We start from the raw sequence: 20164 nt of genomic DNA, 5'->3' as shown, positions 1-20164 counted from the left end.
CTTATTGATGTGAAGTACAGAATTTTCTTTCCTCTGTGTTTCTGTGCAGTCTTTGCTGGTTTTGCCACCCCCCCTCCCCACCCCCCTTTCTTTTCCCTTTAATTAAATTATCCTTACCTCAACCTATGAGGTTTTTTTTCTTCTTCTTCTTCTTCCCAGCATACTTTCTTCTCCCCCTCTTCTTTTGAGGAGGGGGAGCAAGAAAGTGGTTGTGATGGAGTTTGGCTACCCAGTTGGGTAAAATCACCAGCACAACCAAACACACAAATTATTGAAGTGCCTACATTGATTAACTTCAACAGCAGTATGCTTGCTGAGCTTTGGGCATAAATTTTGAAACTGATTCGGAGGCCACAATAATACATAAATAATTTCTCCTAGCTTAATAAGAATTTTAAGGCCTTTTGTTTTCTTTTTAGAGTGAATTATTCTTGATGACATATCTGCAAGGCCTGCTTCCTCTCCCTATCAGCAGAAATCACAACTCTGCCTTTGGCCTTAGATCAGAAATTATAGGGGCTCAATTACACAGTAATGCATTGCTGTATACCACAGTGCTTAATTATTCTAGCACAGTGCACTATTAATAACCAAATGTATTCTCATTTGAACAGAAAAATTCTTTTAAAAAGAAAAAGGAAGCCAAGAATTATAGGCAATATGTTTAACCTTAAAATACTGAAAATATTCCATCAGCTCCAACATAGATACACTAAATAAAGCCCTTCTTCATTTGATTGTCCCCCACATGATAAAATTAATTGCTTTAAAAACCTGGAAGATTCAGAAACTTTTGATCAGCCATAAATATAAACAAGTTAAAAACTGACTAGGTTTTCTTCCACATACTAGGTATTACAGGTATCACATTTGATAAAACATTTCATATTAAAAGTCAGACTATTTTCACAAATACATCCTTACAATCTGCAACATGTCTTTTAATGGAAAGGCAGCATCAACTGGTTTCAGTTCCACTCATCAGTGGCACTGTGCTATTCCAGCTCCAAAATGGGCAGAGGTTTATACTATGCTCCAACACCCTTCACAGAAAATAAAAAGCTATACAGGAAAACACTGCCATTTCTCTCCACGAGTGAGATGTATTGTTATGCGTGAGAGACCTTTTTAACAGACATCGATTAGGAACATTCTGGCACACTTAGAAATAAATAAGTAAATAAATAAATAAAAACGTCTGTAAGTTTACCAGTCTAGACAGTCCGGCATATTGATGTCTCAAACATCATAAATCATAGGATCTACTTCATACTGCATGTGTTCTTCCCTCCTCCAGTTTCAGCCTAATCCTTAATTTAACTCATTTAAATGTCCCTGACAGAGAAAGTCAAAACAATAATGTAAAATTTAAGAAAATGCAGAAGGTGTTAATCATATCAACACACTGCCAGTCTGTGTGCCAGCACATTAGGTGCTAAGCTGAACAAGAATCGCCTCACCCAGACAATATTCAAATACAAATAGCTTCCCTCTTTTAGTTATTTTATTCATCTGCAACCGTAGATTTTGGTTTTGTTACAAAAGATCCTATGGTTTCACTTTATGTGTAAGCTGGGGTCTGACATTTAAAAGAAAAGACACACTTAAAATCCATGTCTGCTGTCTGTTGGTTTGTCACAGCTGCCACTGTCTAGTACAACTGCATTTAATTTCATGGTGAAAAGACATCACTTAGGGTTCACCCACCTACACTGTCTGGGTTTATACATCTGTGTTTCCCAATACGGTTAAATTGGTGTTTCTCAAAAAACGGAAATAAAAACCAGGTATTAACTTACCTTGCGCCCATCACTTGCATGGCAGTTCACATTTAAAGGTGTCAATAAAGCCATTAGTTTTTCTTCATTACCACTCCTGTAAATGGAGAGGAGGGAATTAAGAAAAGGGGGAAAAAGACAGTGTTCTGCAAAATATTTGCTAAAGAGCTGGACATCAAAGTATCATATACTGAAATCTGTACTCTTCCAGGGAGAACGTCAAATGGATTTTCTGAACATTTCAAGACCAAGCGTGATTACAGGAAATAGTATTGTAATAGATGATACAAAAAAAAACCCTCTTATTTTATTTCCTTAATCTCATCCTGTATTTCCTACATCTAATTTTACAGATCCTCTGAAAGCCATTTGCTGAACTGCTTGTTCTGAATTAAATACATTTTCATTGTATGCGACCCATAACATTCCAAATAACTATAAACCAATATCCCGATTTTTTTTAGAAGGGTAAACAGCCTATAAATATGGTCTTGTGTTGTCAGAAGGAAGCCTGAAAGCATCTTTGGAATATAAGACTGAACTTTACACCTTTTGTATAGGCTTCCATATGTTCTATTCTGGTAAAGCATCTTTTCAAAATATATCCTAAGGTAGCAGTAAAAAAACAGAAGAAAAGATAATGGCTAATTTTATTTAATTTGCCCCTAAAAAGAACAGTCACAAAATGATAAAGAGTATTTAAACAGCTTACAGCAAAAACTCAGTATTAACCTTATAACCACCATGGGGGGGGGGGATTTCAATTACATAAACGGGCTTTTCCATTTGTAGCAGACTATAAAGTCCAAAGAGATTTCTGCTAATGAGGTGGCTTATTTGCATCATTCCATGGGAAAGCAATGACAAAACATCGCTGTTTCAAAAATCTCTTTTCCTTTCCTGCTTCTACCCCCAAAATATGCTCTATATTGTAAGCAGCACTCACCTAGCAGCTTCCAGGAGTTCGTCCTTCTTGTATTCACCTAAATGATTGCAAAATATCATGCTGTTAGCATTTGGCGGAAGACAGATTAAGAAATGCAGTAGGAAGCAAATACAGAATTAAAACAGAGGAGAGGAGAAAAAAAGCCCACACCCCGCTGGGTGATGGAGCTGTGACGTTAGCCAGCTTGTGGAGGCAGCATCACCAGTACCTTGGAGACGGGCAGCAAACTGACGCATCTTCTTGTCCAATCCTCAAATGGAAAGGCTTTCTTCGGACAACCAATGACTGCAAAATCTTACGTCCAGGAACACAGTCCCGCTGATAACAGTGTGTCAGCTGAAGACAATGTCCCCACCCCCTGCCCTATTCAGTATGTCACATTATACTTGGGAAGCATAATAAATTCTGAGACAAAAGCAAGGCAGTGCGGCTTTTTAAAAGGTACAAATTACCCATCTCCGAACCTCCTATTCGAATGGTAATATTCAACTTCACCAAGTTCTTCAGAAGAGCAACGATTATTCAGAAAAATCACAAACACCATATCAGCTGCCACTTTCCAAGAAAATATGCGTTTGAAATAAAAGGCACAGACAAAAGAGGATGAACTCTCCAAGTGATTGCTACGTGACTCTGAGACGAGAGAGAACCACGAGCAATACTAAAGCAACATTTGCATGTGAAATTTTGAGTTACAACAGACAGCTCAGGTAGGTTGTTGCTCCCACAACAAAAATTAAACAAATATCTTAAAAAGATTTCTTAAACATAAATAGCTTAAAAAGAGCATGTGGAAATAAACCTGTGGAAATAATACAGTATTCTACCAAGCTGAAATATGATGGCACGCAAAAAAAATTTAAATTTAAGAATTTAAATTTGGAATTTAGAAAAACAGCTACTTAAAAAGTAGCTTCATAAAATCATAGAGCAGAGGCTATCCTAGTAGCCAAAACATGGAGGGCTTGAAAAATATACCATATTAACACCTGCCAGAGAATTAAAGCTGCTAATCACATTGCTATAAGAACAACAGGAAGATAAGGCTGTCCCCTGTAAGAAAGACCAAAAAAACCCCTTTGTGTTATCTCTTATGTGTATTTGTAATAAGAATCCAGTGTTACATGCGTTACAGGCAGGGAAGGCAGTCAGGCCATGGGAGATCACACACCATACTCCAGGTAAACAGGAAAGCCCCGCAGATAAAATATGCCTCAATCAAGAAGCTTTGTAGGTTGCAGGAGGAGGGTCAGAGTCTTCCTTCATCGGGACTCCCCCCATCACAGCTCCAGTTATCAACAGGAAGAGAAAACCCACAACAAAACCAGCCCTCCTCAGGGCCTCAAGGACCCCTGTTTCGTTCAGCATCCTGCCTTCACCCAAGGGTAAGGAAAAATGGTGCGTACACCCAGTGACGCACCTCCCATCCCCTCTGCCTGGCTGCCCCTGAGGAATTCTCAGACAAAGGCAGTATCTGCATCCAACAATACCGATGAATTATAAAATTTAATTGCTTTCTGAAACAAATTCAGCGTTGGGAATTCACGACAACACGCGGCACGGAGTTCCACCACGCCATGCTTCTTGTGTGAGGACTCTCTTAATCGAGCGGTTACATATTGCTGAACCCCAACAATGGAGCACATCACTTGAACACGAAGGCGAAAAACTGGAACTAGCACTGCAAATGCAGGCCGTGATGATTAGGTTAGCTTTTGGAGGAATTTGTATGTATTTCTTAGTGAAAACTGGATGATGAAAGAGGTAAAATTACACAAAAAGGTGTTAGTCTTAGTGCTTCTCTCCAGCTTCCTCAGGGGGGTTCCTGCCCACCACAGGTAACTGCCTGTTCGAGCCCCCAAGTGTGTTCCTCTTCTTTATTTTAATGAAGATAAAATACTGGGCACAGTTGTGAGTGTTTCGAATCAATGCTGAATGAAAAGCTCTGGCCAGCATGTGACTAAGGGGAAAAAAAAAAGACGTTTTATTACTACTGCATTACTTGTGCAACAATCTTAAACAGCTGGATTTCCTGCAGGAGTGTTATTGGCCTATATTATATCAACACTTCAGGGACCTAATCGGATTAAAAGACCTGTTTACAGATTCTGGTTTGGCAGTGCATTTAGCAGTTCTAACCAGGCTTTTGAATGCTACTGTATTAGACAAGTATAATACCATTTTTCCTTCCTGCTCAATAAGGTGTTACACAAAAGCCCTTTCCTCAAAGACCCTGCTTGTTGAAAGCATTACTGACCGAAAGAAATGGAAGGCTGTGGTTCTTGGCTTCAAACTGTCCCATTGCATGCCTAAGTACATCAGTCACTTTTACTTAGAGGTAGAAAAAAGTATTTACAGATACTACTGAAATTCATACAAACTAATGTTGAAATCCATCACAGCTCTCCTACATTGTGATACGGATTAGGAAAACATCATCTTGTAATTGGCTAACTTTGTAACTCTCTAAGAGCTGTCAACATTTTGCAAAGCAATACCTAAAATTATACAGGCACTCGTACCTCCGCTTGTACCACCAATTTGATAAAAAAGGCCAAGTATCCTCCGCAGGGCTCTGCTCTTCTGAAGCTCCTGGCTAGGAACTGGATGAAGGGGAAGCCCCTGGCCACTTTGCAAACACTTGGTGGGATGCCACCAAGCAGAGAGAAGGCTGGTTAATGGCATTTGGGAGAAGTGGGTGGCTCTGCCTGCAAAACCAGCTTCTCCTGGCACAGGCTGTGCTCCCACCAGAGGGCTCTGCCAACACGGCTAAAGTCACAGTGATGAAGCCTATCAAAGGCCATCCTGCAGCATTTGGCCACAGCCACCTAATAAAACATTCATTTTCAAAGCATTTGAAAACAAACCATGCATGGTTATGGCTTAGATGAATTTCAAATTCTGAGCTGAAGTACAAGAATACAGACTATCATCCTCAAGCAGTACTTCTGCTCAAAGAATGTCAAACTGCTTGACTTGAACCAAAGTAATAACATCACTTACTGAGCTCCTTTGTGCAGGTTAGGATTTGTAGATTTGTAAAAGGGCATCTTCAGAACAAAGCGCAGGTAATAGCCTGAACTCCTCTTCCAAATCTCTTAGTAATTGCTAACTTGATTGAGAGAGTAATTGAGAGAAAAACATCCCTGCAATCACAGTGTTAATATAGGATTTTTGGCAGCAGTATTTGGGATGGCACAAATATTGTCTGCCAGAGGTGTGAAAGTTAATGTTGTTTAGACCCTGCCATAGAAGACCAGAACCGCAGTTCAACAAATACAATGCAAACAATTCTCACCTATTTGCTATCTGTCCCTTCCACCGCAGCACAAATCAGCGTTTCCTTTATGTGTTTCATGGTAAGCCCAAAGGACAGGCTGCCACAAGAGCAGACATATCCTGCCAAGCAAGTACTCCATAAGCCATGCTGTGCAGGCGAGATGTTGCCCGGCCTGCCTTCCCTCTCAATACGGGAGAAGCCAGAAAGGCTGTGGCTTCTTAGCCTGGCAGCCCACAAGAAGAGCACCGGTCCTGTTCACCTCCTCTCGCTGGGTAGCCCACAGATGGTCGGTCTGTCAGTCTCTGAAGGGGCGTAAAATGGGGAGCAGACAGAGCTGCTCATCATCTTCACAGGATCACAGAATGGCTGAGGTTGGAAGGTGAAGATCATCTAGTCCAACCCCCTGCCAAGCAGGATCACCACATTGCACAGGATCACATCCAGGTGGCTTTTGAATATCTCCAGAGAAGGAGACTCCACAACCTCTCTGGGCAACAATCTTGTCAGGCAAAAGCTGGTAAATATTCACTGTCTGGCGTTCACAGCACCCGATCAAGCTCATTACTTACAGCTTGCTCAGCGTCCTTTAAACCTTTAAGTCTTCAGCTTGCTCCTAGCTCCAGATCAAACCACTGCTCTGTTGATGCCGGAACCAGGAGGCCACCGCTGGTAACCACAGCCAATTAGTTGTGGTGGTTTTACTCTGCTGGGCAGCTGAGCTCCACAACAACTGCTCTCTCACTCCTCCCACAGGATGCCGTCCTTCCCCAACTGAGCCTGCGGGGGCTGCCCACAGGCAGCAGCTCTTCAAGAACTGCTCCCACACGGCTCCGTACCACAGGGTCCATCCATCCCCCAGGAGCAAACTGCTCCAATGTGGGTTCCCCATGGGTGGCAGCTCCCAACAGATCACCTGCCCCTGCATGGGCTCCTCTCCACAGGCTACAGGTCTGGCCTGAAGTCTGCTCCACCGTGGTACACCATGGGCTGCAGGGGGACAGCCTGCTCCAACAGGGGCATCTCCACAGGCCGCAGGGGAACTGCTGCTCCGGCACCTGGAGTACCTCCTGCTGCACTCACCTTGGGGGCTGCAGGGCTGGCTCCCACCCCTCTCTCTCTCAGCTGCTGTTGCACAGCAGGTTTTTTCCCCTTTCTTTAATACACTCTCACAGGACAATGTTGCTCATTGGCTCAGCCCCAGCCAGTAGCAGATCCCTTTGGAGCAGTCTGAAACTGGCCCTTACCTAACATGGGGCAGCTTCTGGACTCTTCTCACAGAGGCCACCCCTACAGCCCCCTACTACCAAAACCTTGCCACATTAACCCAGTACATCAGTTTTTCATAATGCAGCTACCACCATGCAGCTAACTAGCTCTCTGTTCCCTCCTGAGGGACAAAACAGTCATCTACAAGACCTCCAATTAACTGCTGCAAGCTACAGTGACCACTGCTCCACATGGCAGGCACTCATCAGGGGCTGTTTCTACTCAGTGGGTAAGCAGATCGGCAGCTGGAAGCTCAGCTGGGATCTCAGTGGAAGACAGGAGACAGCACGCTGATCAGCAGCCACTATGAACCCAACGGGAGCAGCTGAAAGTAACTGCAGGAAGATGGAAGAGTGCAGCACTGGGCTGGAGACATAAACACACATATACAAGAACATTGTTTTCAGGAGAATAAAAGACAGGCGTGTATCAACAGTGACAGGCTGAAAGCTTTATGGGCTCCTTAGATATTTCCTCAGGTATTTCTTTTGTGTTTTTCGGCTTAATGTTAGCAGTTGCAGCCAGGAAAGCACAAGCAGCCTTTTGCAGCTAGACTCCATGAGCTCTCCTCTACTACCAACCTGCTCATCCTGCTTCCCATCTGAGAGATCACATCTTCGTACTTAACCATGTGGCAACTGGTGCCACATGATCACGTGCTGTCATTACCGCTGGGTCACACTGACAATCTCAATACAGCATGAACAACTTCAATGCTGAAGAGTTGCAAGGAATAATCTACTTCCAGCTTTAATCCACTAGAAACCTTGACATTTTAAACTTACCAGATGAGTCCGAAATACCACAGTCATATATGCACGTTTGAGAAAGGCAAATCCCAAATTCTGAAAAAGGCTAACATAACAAATCAGTCCTGAAGCAGACTAGAGACTCTGCTTTAACTCTCTGCCAGAAGTGCTGCAATTTCACCTGATTACTGCAAACTGAAAAAGCTATCCGAATGGCATGAACTGACAGTGCTTTTTACAATGCATCTACACTAAGGAACGAGGTAAGTGAGCTCTCTCTGTTCCTCCCCTCCAACACGTCAGCTAACACAGAAACCAACTGGAGCTGAAACAACCTGGACAAAGCAGTTTTTCCTTTATCATGCTACTATGTGTTTTCCACAGTGAGGACAACTCCCTAAAAATTAATGTCACACATTAAATAAAGCCATCGTTATCCAACATTACACCAAAAAAATTGATGAAAATATTTTTAATCAAACTGAAAAACTAGATAGGATAAACAATTTGCATGCAATATAGAATCACAATTGCACACAAATCCCCAGTGTATTGATAAACAGTGAAAACACTAGCTAATGGCACCCTGCCTTTGAGACCTGTGACAAAAGGACCTAGGACAGATGAATGTGCAACTGGCCATAGCCTGGATAAAGATGATTTGTGAATACTACAGAATCACAGAATGGTTGAGATTGGAAGGAACTTTTGGAGGTCTTCTGGTCAACCTCTGTTACCTCTCACTTGTTTAGGGTTAACGTCTGTATTGTGTTTCCTTAGCTAGGTTTTGGTAGAAGGGGGCTGCAGGGGTGGCTTCTGTGAGAAGAGTCCAGAAGCTGCCCCATGTTAGATAAGGGCCAGTTTTAGCTGGCTCCAAAGGGACTTGCCACTGCCCAGAGCTGAGCCAATAAACGATGTTGTTTGCGCCTCTGTGAGAAAATATTTAAGACAGAGAAAAAAACTGCTGCACAACAACAGCTGGAAGAATAAGGAGTGAGAACCAGCCCTGCAGCCCCCAAGGTGAGTGCAGCAGGAGCTCCAGGCACACAGCAGCAGTTCCCCTGCGGCCTGTGCAGAGGCCCCTGGTGGAGCAGGCTGTCCCCCTGCAGCCCACGGGTCCCACACGGAGCAGATCTCCACGCTGCAGCCCGTGGAGGAGCCCCCGGTGGAGCAGGTGGATGTGGCCTGGAGGAGGCTGCGGCCCATGGAGAGCCCCCGCAGGAGCAGGCCCCGGGCCGGAGCTGCAGCCCGTGGAGAGGAGCCCACGCAGGAGCAGGGGTCTGGGGGGAGCTGCCGCCCGTGGGGGACCCGTGCTGGAGCAGCTTGCTCCTGGGGGATGGACCCCGTGGTACGGAGCCGTGTGGGAGCAGTTCTTGGAGAGCTGCTGCCTGTGGGCAGCCCCCGCAGGCTCAGTTGGGGAAGGACGGCATCCCGTGGGAGGGACCCCGCGTGGAGCAGGGGCAGAGAGGGACCGTGAAGGAACGGTGGAGACGAAGTGTTAGAGACGGACCGTAACCGCCATTTCCCGTTCCCTTGTGCCACTTGGTTTGGAAGATATAGAAGAGGGTCGGTGGGGGGAAGGTGTTTTTAATTTGCTTTTAGCTTCTCACTGTTCTAGTCTGCTAGTGATAGGCAATAAATTATACTAATCTCCCTGTGCTGAGTCTGTTTTGCCTGTGATGGTACTGCCAAAGCGTCTCCCTGTCCTTATCTCAACCCTTGAGCCCTTTTTGCATCATATTTCCTTCTTCTTTTCCTTTAAGGAGGAGGAGTGAGAGAGCAGCTATGGTGCAGTTCAGCTGCCCAGCAGGGTAAAACCACCACAGCACTGCAAGTCCTTGTAGGTTTTCTCTGCAAATGCTAAAGATAATTATTTTAAGATTTTGCTTTCAAATGTTGCAGTATCTTCACGGAATTAGATGAGAACTCTCATGAGTGTTCTGGAAATCGTTGGTCTAATTACTCAGTAAATCTTGTCTTTTCCTGGATCTTTTTTTCTCTTGAAATCATGTTGAGCTTTACAGGAAAACCTGTTCCTGATCATTGGCAGGAAAAAGGTAGTTCCGTCTCCAGAGTTCTCCCACTTTTGTCTGTCCCCACAACTGCAAGATGGTAGATGAATGTTTCCCTCTTGAAGAGCTAGCAGGTCACAGGAAAAAAAATAATTTCTGGCTTATGTACATTATGCGCGTTGTCATTCCTTACCATATGTAGCCTTACCTTACCATATAGCATACTCTGTCTTTGCTTTTTCTCTCTTTGCTAGGGTTAGGAGCAGTATCTTGTAGGTGAGAAAAAAGGGAATGAAAGGACAGGTATGACTTGCTGAGCCCCTGCTACTTAACTGCTGGCCAGGCATCCCTCCCTAAAACCTGGAAGTACCGTATGTTCAAGTGTGGTTCAAGTTGTCAGATGACACCACTGATACTTAGAGGGGAATTTTATCATGAAGCACCATCTGTGCATTCAGGGATGATGAGTACTTCCATAGCTAAGCACAGTCTTCTATTTGGGCCAAAATGGCAAATGGAAGAACTGTATCAACAAAAACAAAGTCAAACTGCCTTTACACTGTTTGATGACTCCTACATAGTCCACTGCCAGGGCTGAGAACTATCAATATGACTGTTAAGCAGAGGAAGGGAAAACAAAAACCTCTAGTACTCACTCCCTTTGAATATTTCCTTGCCTGTTCAATTTCAGCCTTGTGTCCTTTATCCAAATGCAGAAACATTTCAAGTATAGTAAAGCCTCTTATGCTAGAAGCATATGCTAGAACTGTTGCAATGGCATGATTTTATGTTTGAACATGGGCTGCGATCCAATGACAATGACCTTTCTCTGGCAGTTTTCATTGCTGAAACCCGTGAAGATAGACAGAGTTCTTTTATAACCTGTCTTTGCTCTGTTTTGCTGAGATATGCTCAGAGGACGGGAAAAAAAATGGAAATTTCTCAGTTACTAGATAAGCAAGAGACCTAAGCTGGTGGTGGTGAAGATAATAATATTATTTCTTCTTGATGGCATATGCTGTCTGGAAGGAGTAGTAATGCTGAGTTAGCTCATACTAAAAAAATACACTAGGGCACAACAGAGAAAACCTGTGTTAACTCTTGCATGGTTTTTTTATATATTTTTTTATATTTTACAGTCCAAGAGCAATTGGTGGATTGCTCTTCCCCTATCCACCCATGCTGTCACTGTGTCGTAGAAGGCCGCCAAATTTGAGAGGCACGATTTGCCCTAAGTGAAGCCACGTTGGCTGTCACCGATCACCTCCCTGTTTTCTATGTCCCTTAACATATTTTCCAGGAGGGTCTTCTCTGTTATCCTGCCAGGTGAGACTGACTGGCCTGTAGTTCCCTAGGTCTTCCTTCTTCTCTTTTAAAAAAGGGGGTTTTGTTTCCCCTTTTCCAGCCACTGCAAATTTCACTGGACTGCCATGACTTCTCAAATGTGATGGATGGTGGCTTAGCAACTTCATCCACCAGTTCCTTCAGGACCTGTGGATGTATTTCATCATGTCATGTGGACTTGTGCACCTTCAGGTTCATTAGACGGTCTTAAACCTGATCTTCTCCTACAGTGGATGGTTCTTCATTCTCCTAGTCCCTGCCTTCGGATTTTGCAACATCATTGGTATGGCTAGAGCACTTGCTAGTGAATACTGAGGGAAAAAAAGTCACTGAATACCTCAGCTTTCTCCATGTCAGTTGTAGCCAGGTCTCCTCTTTCACACATTGGGGGAGTACAGGTACTTTTATCTTCCTTTGTCGTACTACATACTTACAGAAAACTTTTGTTATTTTTCTTTATATCTTAAGCCAAATTCAATTCCAGCTGTTCCTTGGCTTTCCTGATCCCCTCCCTGCAGTCATGGGCCATATCCCTATAACCTTCTCAGGAGGAATATCCCTGTCTCCACTGCCTGTGCATTTCGGTTTTGTGCCTTAGTTTGCCTAAGAGGTCTTGACTTAGCCAAGCTGGTCTTCTGCTTCCCCTGCCCAACTTCTCGTGTGTCAGGATTAAGAGCTCTCGTGCCCTAAGAAAAATGTTTTTTAAGTGTCTCCCAGCTCTCATTTGCTCCTTTGTCTCTGAGGGCAGTTTCCCAACCCATCCCATATACTAGGTCCTATTCTGCAAAAACTATTCCGGTCCCTCCAGAACAGTTTGCACCCACCAGCTGCAGCGCTCCAGTTGGGTGACTCATCCCACCAAGTTTCTGCATTGGCAATCAACTCATAGTTTTGCAACTGGACAGTGATTACAGGTTTCTCGCGTTTGTGCTGCTTTCTCCTCTCTCCTCCAAATTGTACCTGGCTGTCCCTTATTTTCCAACTGTCTTTTGGCTCTAATTAGGAAATAATAGTGTGTTAACACAGGGAAAATTTTTATTGTGGAGAAAATGCGTATTTTTTCAAAATATTTAAAATGAACTGTTGGCATGTTACTATCCTGTTTGGTATGACAAAATTGTTCTCTGTAACAAACTGTTATTTCCGTCTTGACATTCTTTTGGTAAGAATTTACTTGCTGTGCTTTGCTGAAGCATAACATAAAAGTAAGCTGACTTTTTTTTTTTCCTTTTAATGATACCTGTGCTTTTGGTAATGAAGATAATGTGCTGTAGTTTTCTTTAGCTTCCAAAATATGAGTTCATTGCTGTGTGAGAGACTAGTTTGCTTTGTGTTTCTTCTATTTACGAAGAATACCGTCTTTCTAGAATTTGACTAGGTTGCCCCTGAAATATTTCTCTAGAGAGTTAAAGATACACAAGTGTGTTTGGTGGTGACTGCAGAGATGCATGAGAGAGACCAGGCTGAGGCGTCTCTGACAGAAGCACCTGGCACAGAAGAGGCAGCAGCAGAGTGATTGTGGTCATCGGTTTGTTGTGGGTTGTGCTGATTCACTCTGCTGCTTATCCTTGGTGATGCTGTCAGCAGAGGCAGCACAGTTCCTCTCGCTTGTCTTTTTCCTTCCTTCTGCTTGCTACTCTGTGGCCTACAGATGTTGGAAGTGCTTTGTGTTTTTCTCTGGGAGGTACAGAAATGGTTTAACCAGGATTGAATTCCCTCCAGAGTAAATGCCACAGGACAAGTGTGGCAACACAAGTGCATTTTTAGGGGGCGGCAGCTTTTGTTTTCTCAAACTTCTCACATATGCTTAGATATGAGATGTACAGAGGAATGATTGTATTGTTCAGACATTTAAAGTTAACAAAAACATAGGTTGGCACATATGTGCCATATGTCTCACAGTAACGTACTAGCAAAAAAAAAGTACCTTTAAATCTGTGCAAATTGTCGGTACAAAATTCATAATGGTTTCTGTATATGAGTACATAGATTTCTTTTTTTTTGTTACGATAAATGTTCAAGTTTTGAATCAATCTATAGATTTTCAGGTACTGTACCCCCAGCTTGCTGGCATGTTTTATTTACCATGGGAAAATCAGAGAGTTTGCAAAATGTAGTCTGTTCATGTTCACTGCTGAGTTCTTCTCAGAGAAGGACTGGATGGTGGAGCATATATTTTTGGAGCTTGCTTTCATACAACATAGTTTTGTATTTATTTATGTGTTTTTCTTGCTGGTTTTCTCTCATGGCTTGTGTCAATAGTAAACATGCATTTCTATGATTTTTCTTTACTGACTCTTATGGGGGATCAAATAATTTCCCTGTTTGAGGAGGTTGTTTGGAAGGAGAGAGGAGGGAGGTAGCTCTTGAACAGGATGCACTACTATGAAAACAGCTTATTTCTTCTGCTGTGTTCTCTTCAAGAACTGCTCCCACACGGCTCCGTACCACAGGGTCCATCCCCCAGGAGCAAGCTGCTCCAGCACGGGTCCCCCACGGGCGGCAGCTCCCCCCAGACCCCTGCTCCTGCGTGGGCTCCTCTCCACGGGCTGCAGCTCCGGCCCGGGGCCTGCTCCTGCGGGGGCTCTCCATGGGCCGCAGCCTCCTCCAGGCCACATCCACCTGCTCCACCGGGGGCTCCTCCACGGGCTGCAGCGTGGAGATCTGCTCCGTGTGGGACCCATGGGCTGCAGGGGGACAGCCTGCTCCACCAGGGGCCTCTCCACAGGCCGCAGGGGAACTGCTGCTGCCTGCCTGGAGCACCTCCTGCCGCACTGGCCTTGGGGGCTGCAGGGCTGGTTCTCACTCCTTGCTCTCCCAGCTGCTGTTGCTCAGCAGTTTTCCCCCTTTTTCTTCCTTCTGGTCCAACCATCCCCCTACCACCATCACCCACTAAACCATGTCCCCAAGCACCACGTCCAGCCTTTCCTTGAACACCCCCAGGGACGGTGACTCCACCACCTCCCTGGGCAACCTGTTCCAATGCCTGACTGCTCTTTCTGAGAAGAAATGTCTCCTCATTTCTAATGACAAGGGACTAACAGTAAAGCCCATACAAAATAGTGTACCACTGAGAAAATAACATGTCCTCACTGGGGCTGCTTTGAGCCATAGTATTCAGAATGCATAGCTACTCTGAAAAACTAAGTTTCTCTACCACTTCAAAATGGACACACAATTTTTTGGATGGTTCAGCTAACCGGCAGCAGTCTCTCAGCACCAGATTACCTGTTCAATTTCAGCACAGACTTGTCTTCACCAGATGAAATTTATCCTTCAGGCAAAGGAAAGCAGAAATCCTGACTCCTTGCGCTCACTTCTGCAATAGCCTGGCCACAGCAGGAAGTCATTCCCAAAAGAGGTCAAATCAAAATGGCCGTGCTTTGAAACGAGACTGCTCCTAACTGGTCTGTGTAACAGCAGATGTCAAACTGAGATACCAGTGCAGCCTACACAGTGTCTTACATTTGGGACAAAGTACCATAGATCCTAAAATTAGCAAGAGGAATTCGGAGAGGAGCAGAATGCACACCAATCTGCATATGACTTTGGGCATGTCATTGACTGCAAAAGAAAGTAATATTTAACTGGAGGAGTGATGGTGCTTAATCCTCTAAGCAGAGGATATTAGAGTAGTAATTACTGTTATTACTACAATGAAGTAGCAAGAGTAATATGGCCATCAAGAAATAGCTTTTATAAAAATATTATTATAGGCTGGAATTTATTAAAAAATAATAGATTCAAAGAGAATCGGCTCTCAGCTGTTCACTGGGGAAGTCTCAAGACTCTGCCTCCCTTCTCTCCTGCTGGCAGGAACAGAACTCCTAAAGCAAAGTGCATGTTTGACCGAGTCCAGCTCTCTGCACAAATCCATCCAAAAACTTTTCAGAAGCAAATAGGCTGATTTCCCCAGATTTAATGCCATCCCATGTTTGGATTTTGTTACTTATTCCCTCTCCCACATTACTGTACCATCAGCAAAAGCAGACTGTACACAGAAATTGGAGAATTTGGCTCAGAATCAGCCATTTGTCATGGAAGCAGCTGTTTTATGGCTGACGGTGGCAGACATGAAGATCCAAGAGGCATTCAAAAGTACTGATACGCATCATAGGTTTTTACTGCTCTCTTTACAACAGTCATATTGACAAGCTTCTCTATCTACAGCCATAGTATGCACATTCACAGAACAGCTGGCAGCCTCGTCAGCCACTTATGTCATCTGGCTTGGCTTACGTAAAACACACAAGCACGGAAAGAGGTGATGATTTTGCTGAAGACAGCAATCGGTTAAAAGCTACTAGTAATGCTAGAACACCCTGAGCCCGCTACTTGTGTAAGGGTAGAGCTGCTTCCCTGCCCAAATTGAAAAAAAAAACCTGAATTCTGAATGTCCGCCAGAATATTCTTGGAATTACACAAAATAAAGTTCAAATAGTAAGAACATTGTATTCTTAAAAGAGAAGCAAAAAGAAACTTGCAGAGCACAGAAGGAGGTGAACCATGATGCTCTATGGCCAATAAATACCCAAATGAACTTAAAGGCTGTAAATGTTAATGAAACAGCAGAAAATACAAAAAGGTTTAATTTCAAAACAGAAGGGAATGCCCTCAAAAGAGTAAATGCTCAGTTCTTAAGTGACCAACTGAAAATAAAGATCTTTAGAAAGGAAATTGTCCATTCAAAAACCTCCGCCCTTATAGGATAGGTCACTATTTCAAAATACATTAAGATGAAAACATTTCAAAATGTATGCTTGAAAATGCTACTGCTACAGCTTCAACCTTGTCCTCTCACTGCAGTGCAGTACTGGGTTTTATGTAACTTCTATTCAAAGAACAGATACCTGGCAAAAAGAAACAGTACCTATGAACAACAGCCTCCTGGACATATCTTTTGAGTATTCTTGGTTTGCAAATGTTTTTAAATGGTCCTTAAATATCGAGACACTCCGTTACCAGTCCCTCTTCCCCCCGCCATCCAGAAAGCCTCGAAGCACTGCTTGTACTCAGAGTAAAATTCCACGCTTGTTTTTCCCCAACACCTGAAAAAACAATGCTGTTCTCTGTGTTGTACTGCAGCTTTCTCCAAAGAAGGAAGTCATCAAACACCAGTTATCTTTTTCAGCTTCCCTTGGCTCATTCATCTACTCTAGATTGGTACCTCATAATGTTAATTCTGCTTCTGAAAGATGCTTCATCTGTGATGTACTGCAGACATTTCATTGCTAAAGACAACTAACTTCCTTTTAAGAAAAGGGAGATCGATTCAAGCGACTTTAGATGCACACGCTTGACCTCAACATCAAGTGCAGGTTGAAAACAATTCTCAAGGAAAGATGACAGACACACTAGGTGACAACATCAGAAAGGTAAATTACCCCTAAACCAATCTTTGATGCAGTTACTGATAGTTAAAAGAAGGAAAACACCATATCCATGGAGATACATGGGAAAATATTAGTTCAGATGGCGATCAGTACAGGTGTTGTAGGAACATTAAAGAGCCTGAAGGGAAAATAAAACAAGTTGTCCCTGAAAGGCAAACCACAAGGCTCAAAGGAGGGAATCAACTTACTCTGGGCTTCAATGATTTATTCCTAATACCTTCAGTTCAGTGGGATAAACTTCAGTTCAAACAGTGATCTGTCATTACCTTAGCCATAGTAGTGCCAAGGCTACCATTACACTGATTTTTTTTTTTTTTTTACTTTGCTATTTGCAAATCTCATGAAACCAAACAACAGAAGTGTGATACAACAGAGGAGAAATGATTTGGAGTGATCAACATCCACGCTGTCTGCCCTGTAGGGGCAACAGAATCGGGCCAGACCAGGTTAGGGGATTCTGCTTTAGGGGTTGCTACTCTAATGTTCATTTTTCTTCCAACAGTGCAGTGAGCCAAGAAGCCTTTTCCACATCACATTTCTTTATTAGTCTTCACATCTTTTGCACATCTTTTACACTGAAGAGCTACCTTTATCCTTACTGGACTTACATCAACTGCTCAACTCACTGCTATAGCACTATGCCATTAACTTTGTGTTATTTGCACAAACTTTAAAAACAATGCAACATTCATCATACGTTTTAATGATTTTTAGTGAATATTCAAGCTTAGACCACAAGGTGAGGTGTTTTCTATGCTCTACTACTTTGATGCAAGGCCATCTTTCTGTCTTTTCTTTGCAGTCACGTTTCAAACTCCCTGTAATTGATGCAGAGCAACAGAGGACTTGGAGATCTCTGTAAGCTAAACGTCACTTCTAGCACTGGGACTAATAGCTATAAAATGGCCATGCATACCTTCAGGTTGGAAATTATTAGGTTCATAGCCAAGACAAGAATGATTTCTGAACAGGGTTATCAGCAGATCTTTTATCTTCGGTACTCTAAACACATGCGCTGTACAGCACAGTCAGTTTATTAGAAAGGATTTTATGTTATGATCATCTGTAACGACAGAGGTCTCAGACCTGATGATATCAAAGATTCTATGGGGTTCAACCTCCTCTACGTCAGTTTTAAAAATTGTCCCGTTTCTTTGGTTTTCATAAATCTGATCTTCAAACGTACAAAGATCTGTTTGCTCTGGCAGTATAAAAGGGATCCTGAAGGTCAGGTGTGATGATCCTTTATGCTGCCAAACAGCTTAATTCAGCTCTCTTCACCTGTACTTTTCCCATTCAATTTTTTTTTGTTTTACTACTGTGAATCTGTAGATTATAAAATACCTATTCTGAGTCCCCAAATAGTATGGTAGAAAACACTAAAGTATGCTCAACTTCAGGCATGCACGTGAGCATCCCTACTGACCTTGATATTCTCATGTCTAATGGGCTTTGTTAAACCAGAGCTACAAAGAAGGGCTATCACATTCCTTTATTGCAAAACAACACCCTTGGCTCTGCAGCTCAAGACTGCACTGGAATGAATCCTTGCCTGCTGCCCTTCACTGTGCTGCCCTGCTCCATTGCAAAGATACATTTATTTCAATAAATGTCAGATAATCATTGCTTTCAAGGAAGAGGGTACCATCTATCTCTAGACCTCTTTTTGCATTACTCATTCACAATTTCCTGAATGCAGAAACCAACACTGCGTGCTGCTTCATGAATCTAAAGCTCAGCTCGTGCCCATTTTGCCTCTTCAGCGAGGCTGACCGAGGAGCACAAACCCCAAGTAAAACACACCTCTGCAACCACATAATCAATTGCCCTACCTGGTGCCATTATTGTAGCCTATCTTCCTTCTTGAAATAGTTTACACGTGCATTGTATAACGGTGAAGCAGATCAATAATAATAAAGTTATTAGTCTATCTAAAGCACTCAATACTCTGTAGGAACAGTAAGCAACCGTGAGTACTGAGTTATGAAAATCTGTACTCTATCTGCATTACTTGGAGTGCCAAAACTTTTTTAAGTCAGGCAAGATGGGACAAGCCCTTCTTTCAGCTTCCACATGATGCAGATTCGCTTCTGTCAGGCAGTTGTACTCTGAACCTCTCAAACCTCCTCTAACCTCTCCTTGTTTGCCAGCCAGGGAGAGGTATGCTTCAACCTGCTGGAGACTGCTAGAGAAGGACAGGGATGGAGTCAGGACAAGAGAAAGAAGGGTTACAGCCAGGAATAAATAACTTGAATATTGACAGAGACATTAAAAACCCTGAGGGTGAATTAAGGTGTCCAAATATTTCTTTGGTATGCAATAAATCTCACTGAATATCATCATAGATACAAACAAAACAAAACACTAAAAAACACTGACTTTACATCCAAATCACTCTGAACACTTACGACTCCCCTGTACCATGCTACTAACCCACTAGCCACCGATAAATGTATTGTTATGGGTGAACTGATGTAATACTGATGTAATTCCTCAAGCTCTTAAAAAAGCTTTGATTGCTTCAGCAATATAGTGTAACATTAAAAATAGCATGGCGGAATAAAAAGAATTAGAGGCAATAAATCAGATGTTGACATAACGAAAAGGAATGCAATTGAAAAAGCTAAACTTCTGAGAAAACACTTTTGACTGTGCACAGAATAACCTCTCCTTATCTCTGTCAAAGGCAATGCCAACCATAAAACTACTGTAAAATCTAGGTTAGTTCAACAACGTGGAAGAGTTTACAGGAGGTGCTGACAAAGATACCTCTAATATTTATCAACAAATAAATTTTGGTGTGTTTACACAAGCATTTTAGTCTAAATCTGGAGGGTACTTTCAAAGTCATCTCATCCTCCTAACTTACAGCACTTGTGTGCATATATTGTAGCAGCCCCAGAGTGCACCACAGGGATTTCTTTCAGAAAATCCCCTCAAAGGATGCACACCTTACTTAATACACTCCGCTGCTAGTGGCTGTTGAGTCCACCGGGCTGAACCAGACTGCAGTTAGCCTGGATTAAAAATCTTTTTAAAAAACTACCTAGTTCTGCCATGGCACACCCCAACTCAGAACAGCAGAATGAGAAGCCTGACAATATTTACCTGCCTTTCCCTACCCATTCTGATACAGTTCAACATGCTTCCTGGAGCAACGACTAGCAAAGCGATACTTCCAAATGCACTAACATTTGGAAATCAGCATTGGTCTGGGACAAAGACAGGAGTCTTAGCGTTGCAAGAGCCTTTGACGATACTTTCTTTACAAAGCCTGGTTACTTAAAAACAGAGTTAGTGCTTTCTGCCCTACCTCCTACTCCTGCTGTATTTGAAAGCAAAATGCAAATCCTACAACTTACCACTCGCTGACTTCTACTCTGGACCTGCTTTGTT

General features: G+C 43.0%; 1 protein-coding gene across 5 annotated transcripts in view; it reads right to left on the bottom strand.

Moving 5' to 3' along the window:
• TNKS (tankyrase) overlaps positions 1 to 20164 on the bottom strand; it is a 119771-nt gene that overhangs the window by 57762 nt on the left and 41845 nt on the right. For all 5 annotated transcript variants that reach the window (XM_080588842.1, XM_080588838.1, XM_080588839.1 and 2 more), the window contains 2 exons: positions 2725 to 2761; positions 1800 to 1875 (listed from right to left, as the gene is read on the bottom strand). In XM_080588842.1, the coding sequence (XP_080444968.1) occupies positions 1800 to 1875; positions 2725 to 2761 (113 nt within the window). The remainder of the gene's footprint in view (positions 1 to 1799; positions 1876 to 2724; positions 2762 to 20164) is intronic.

This window comes from Anser brachyrhynchus, assembly GCF_964034855.1.
Source record: "Anser brachyrhynchus genome assembly, chromosome: 4".
Lineage (NCBI taxonomy): Eukaryota > Metazoa > Chordata > Aves > Anseriformes > Anatidae > Anser > Anser brachyrhynchus.
Note: the sequence above shows the minus strand (reverse complement) of the source record. Positions and strands in the feature narration are given on the sequence as shown.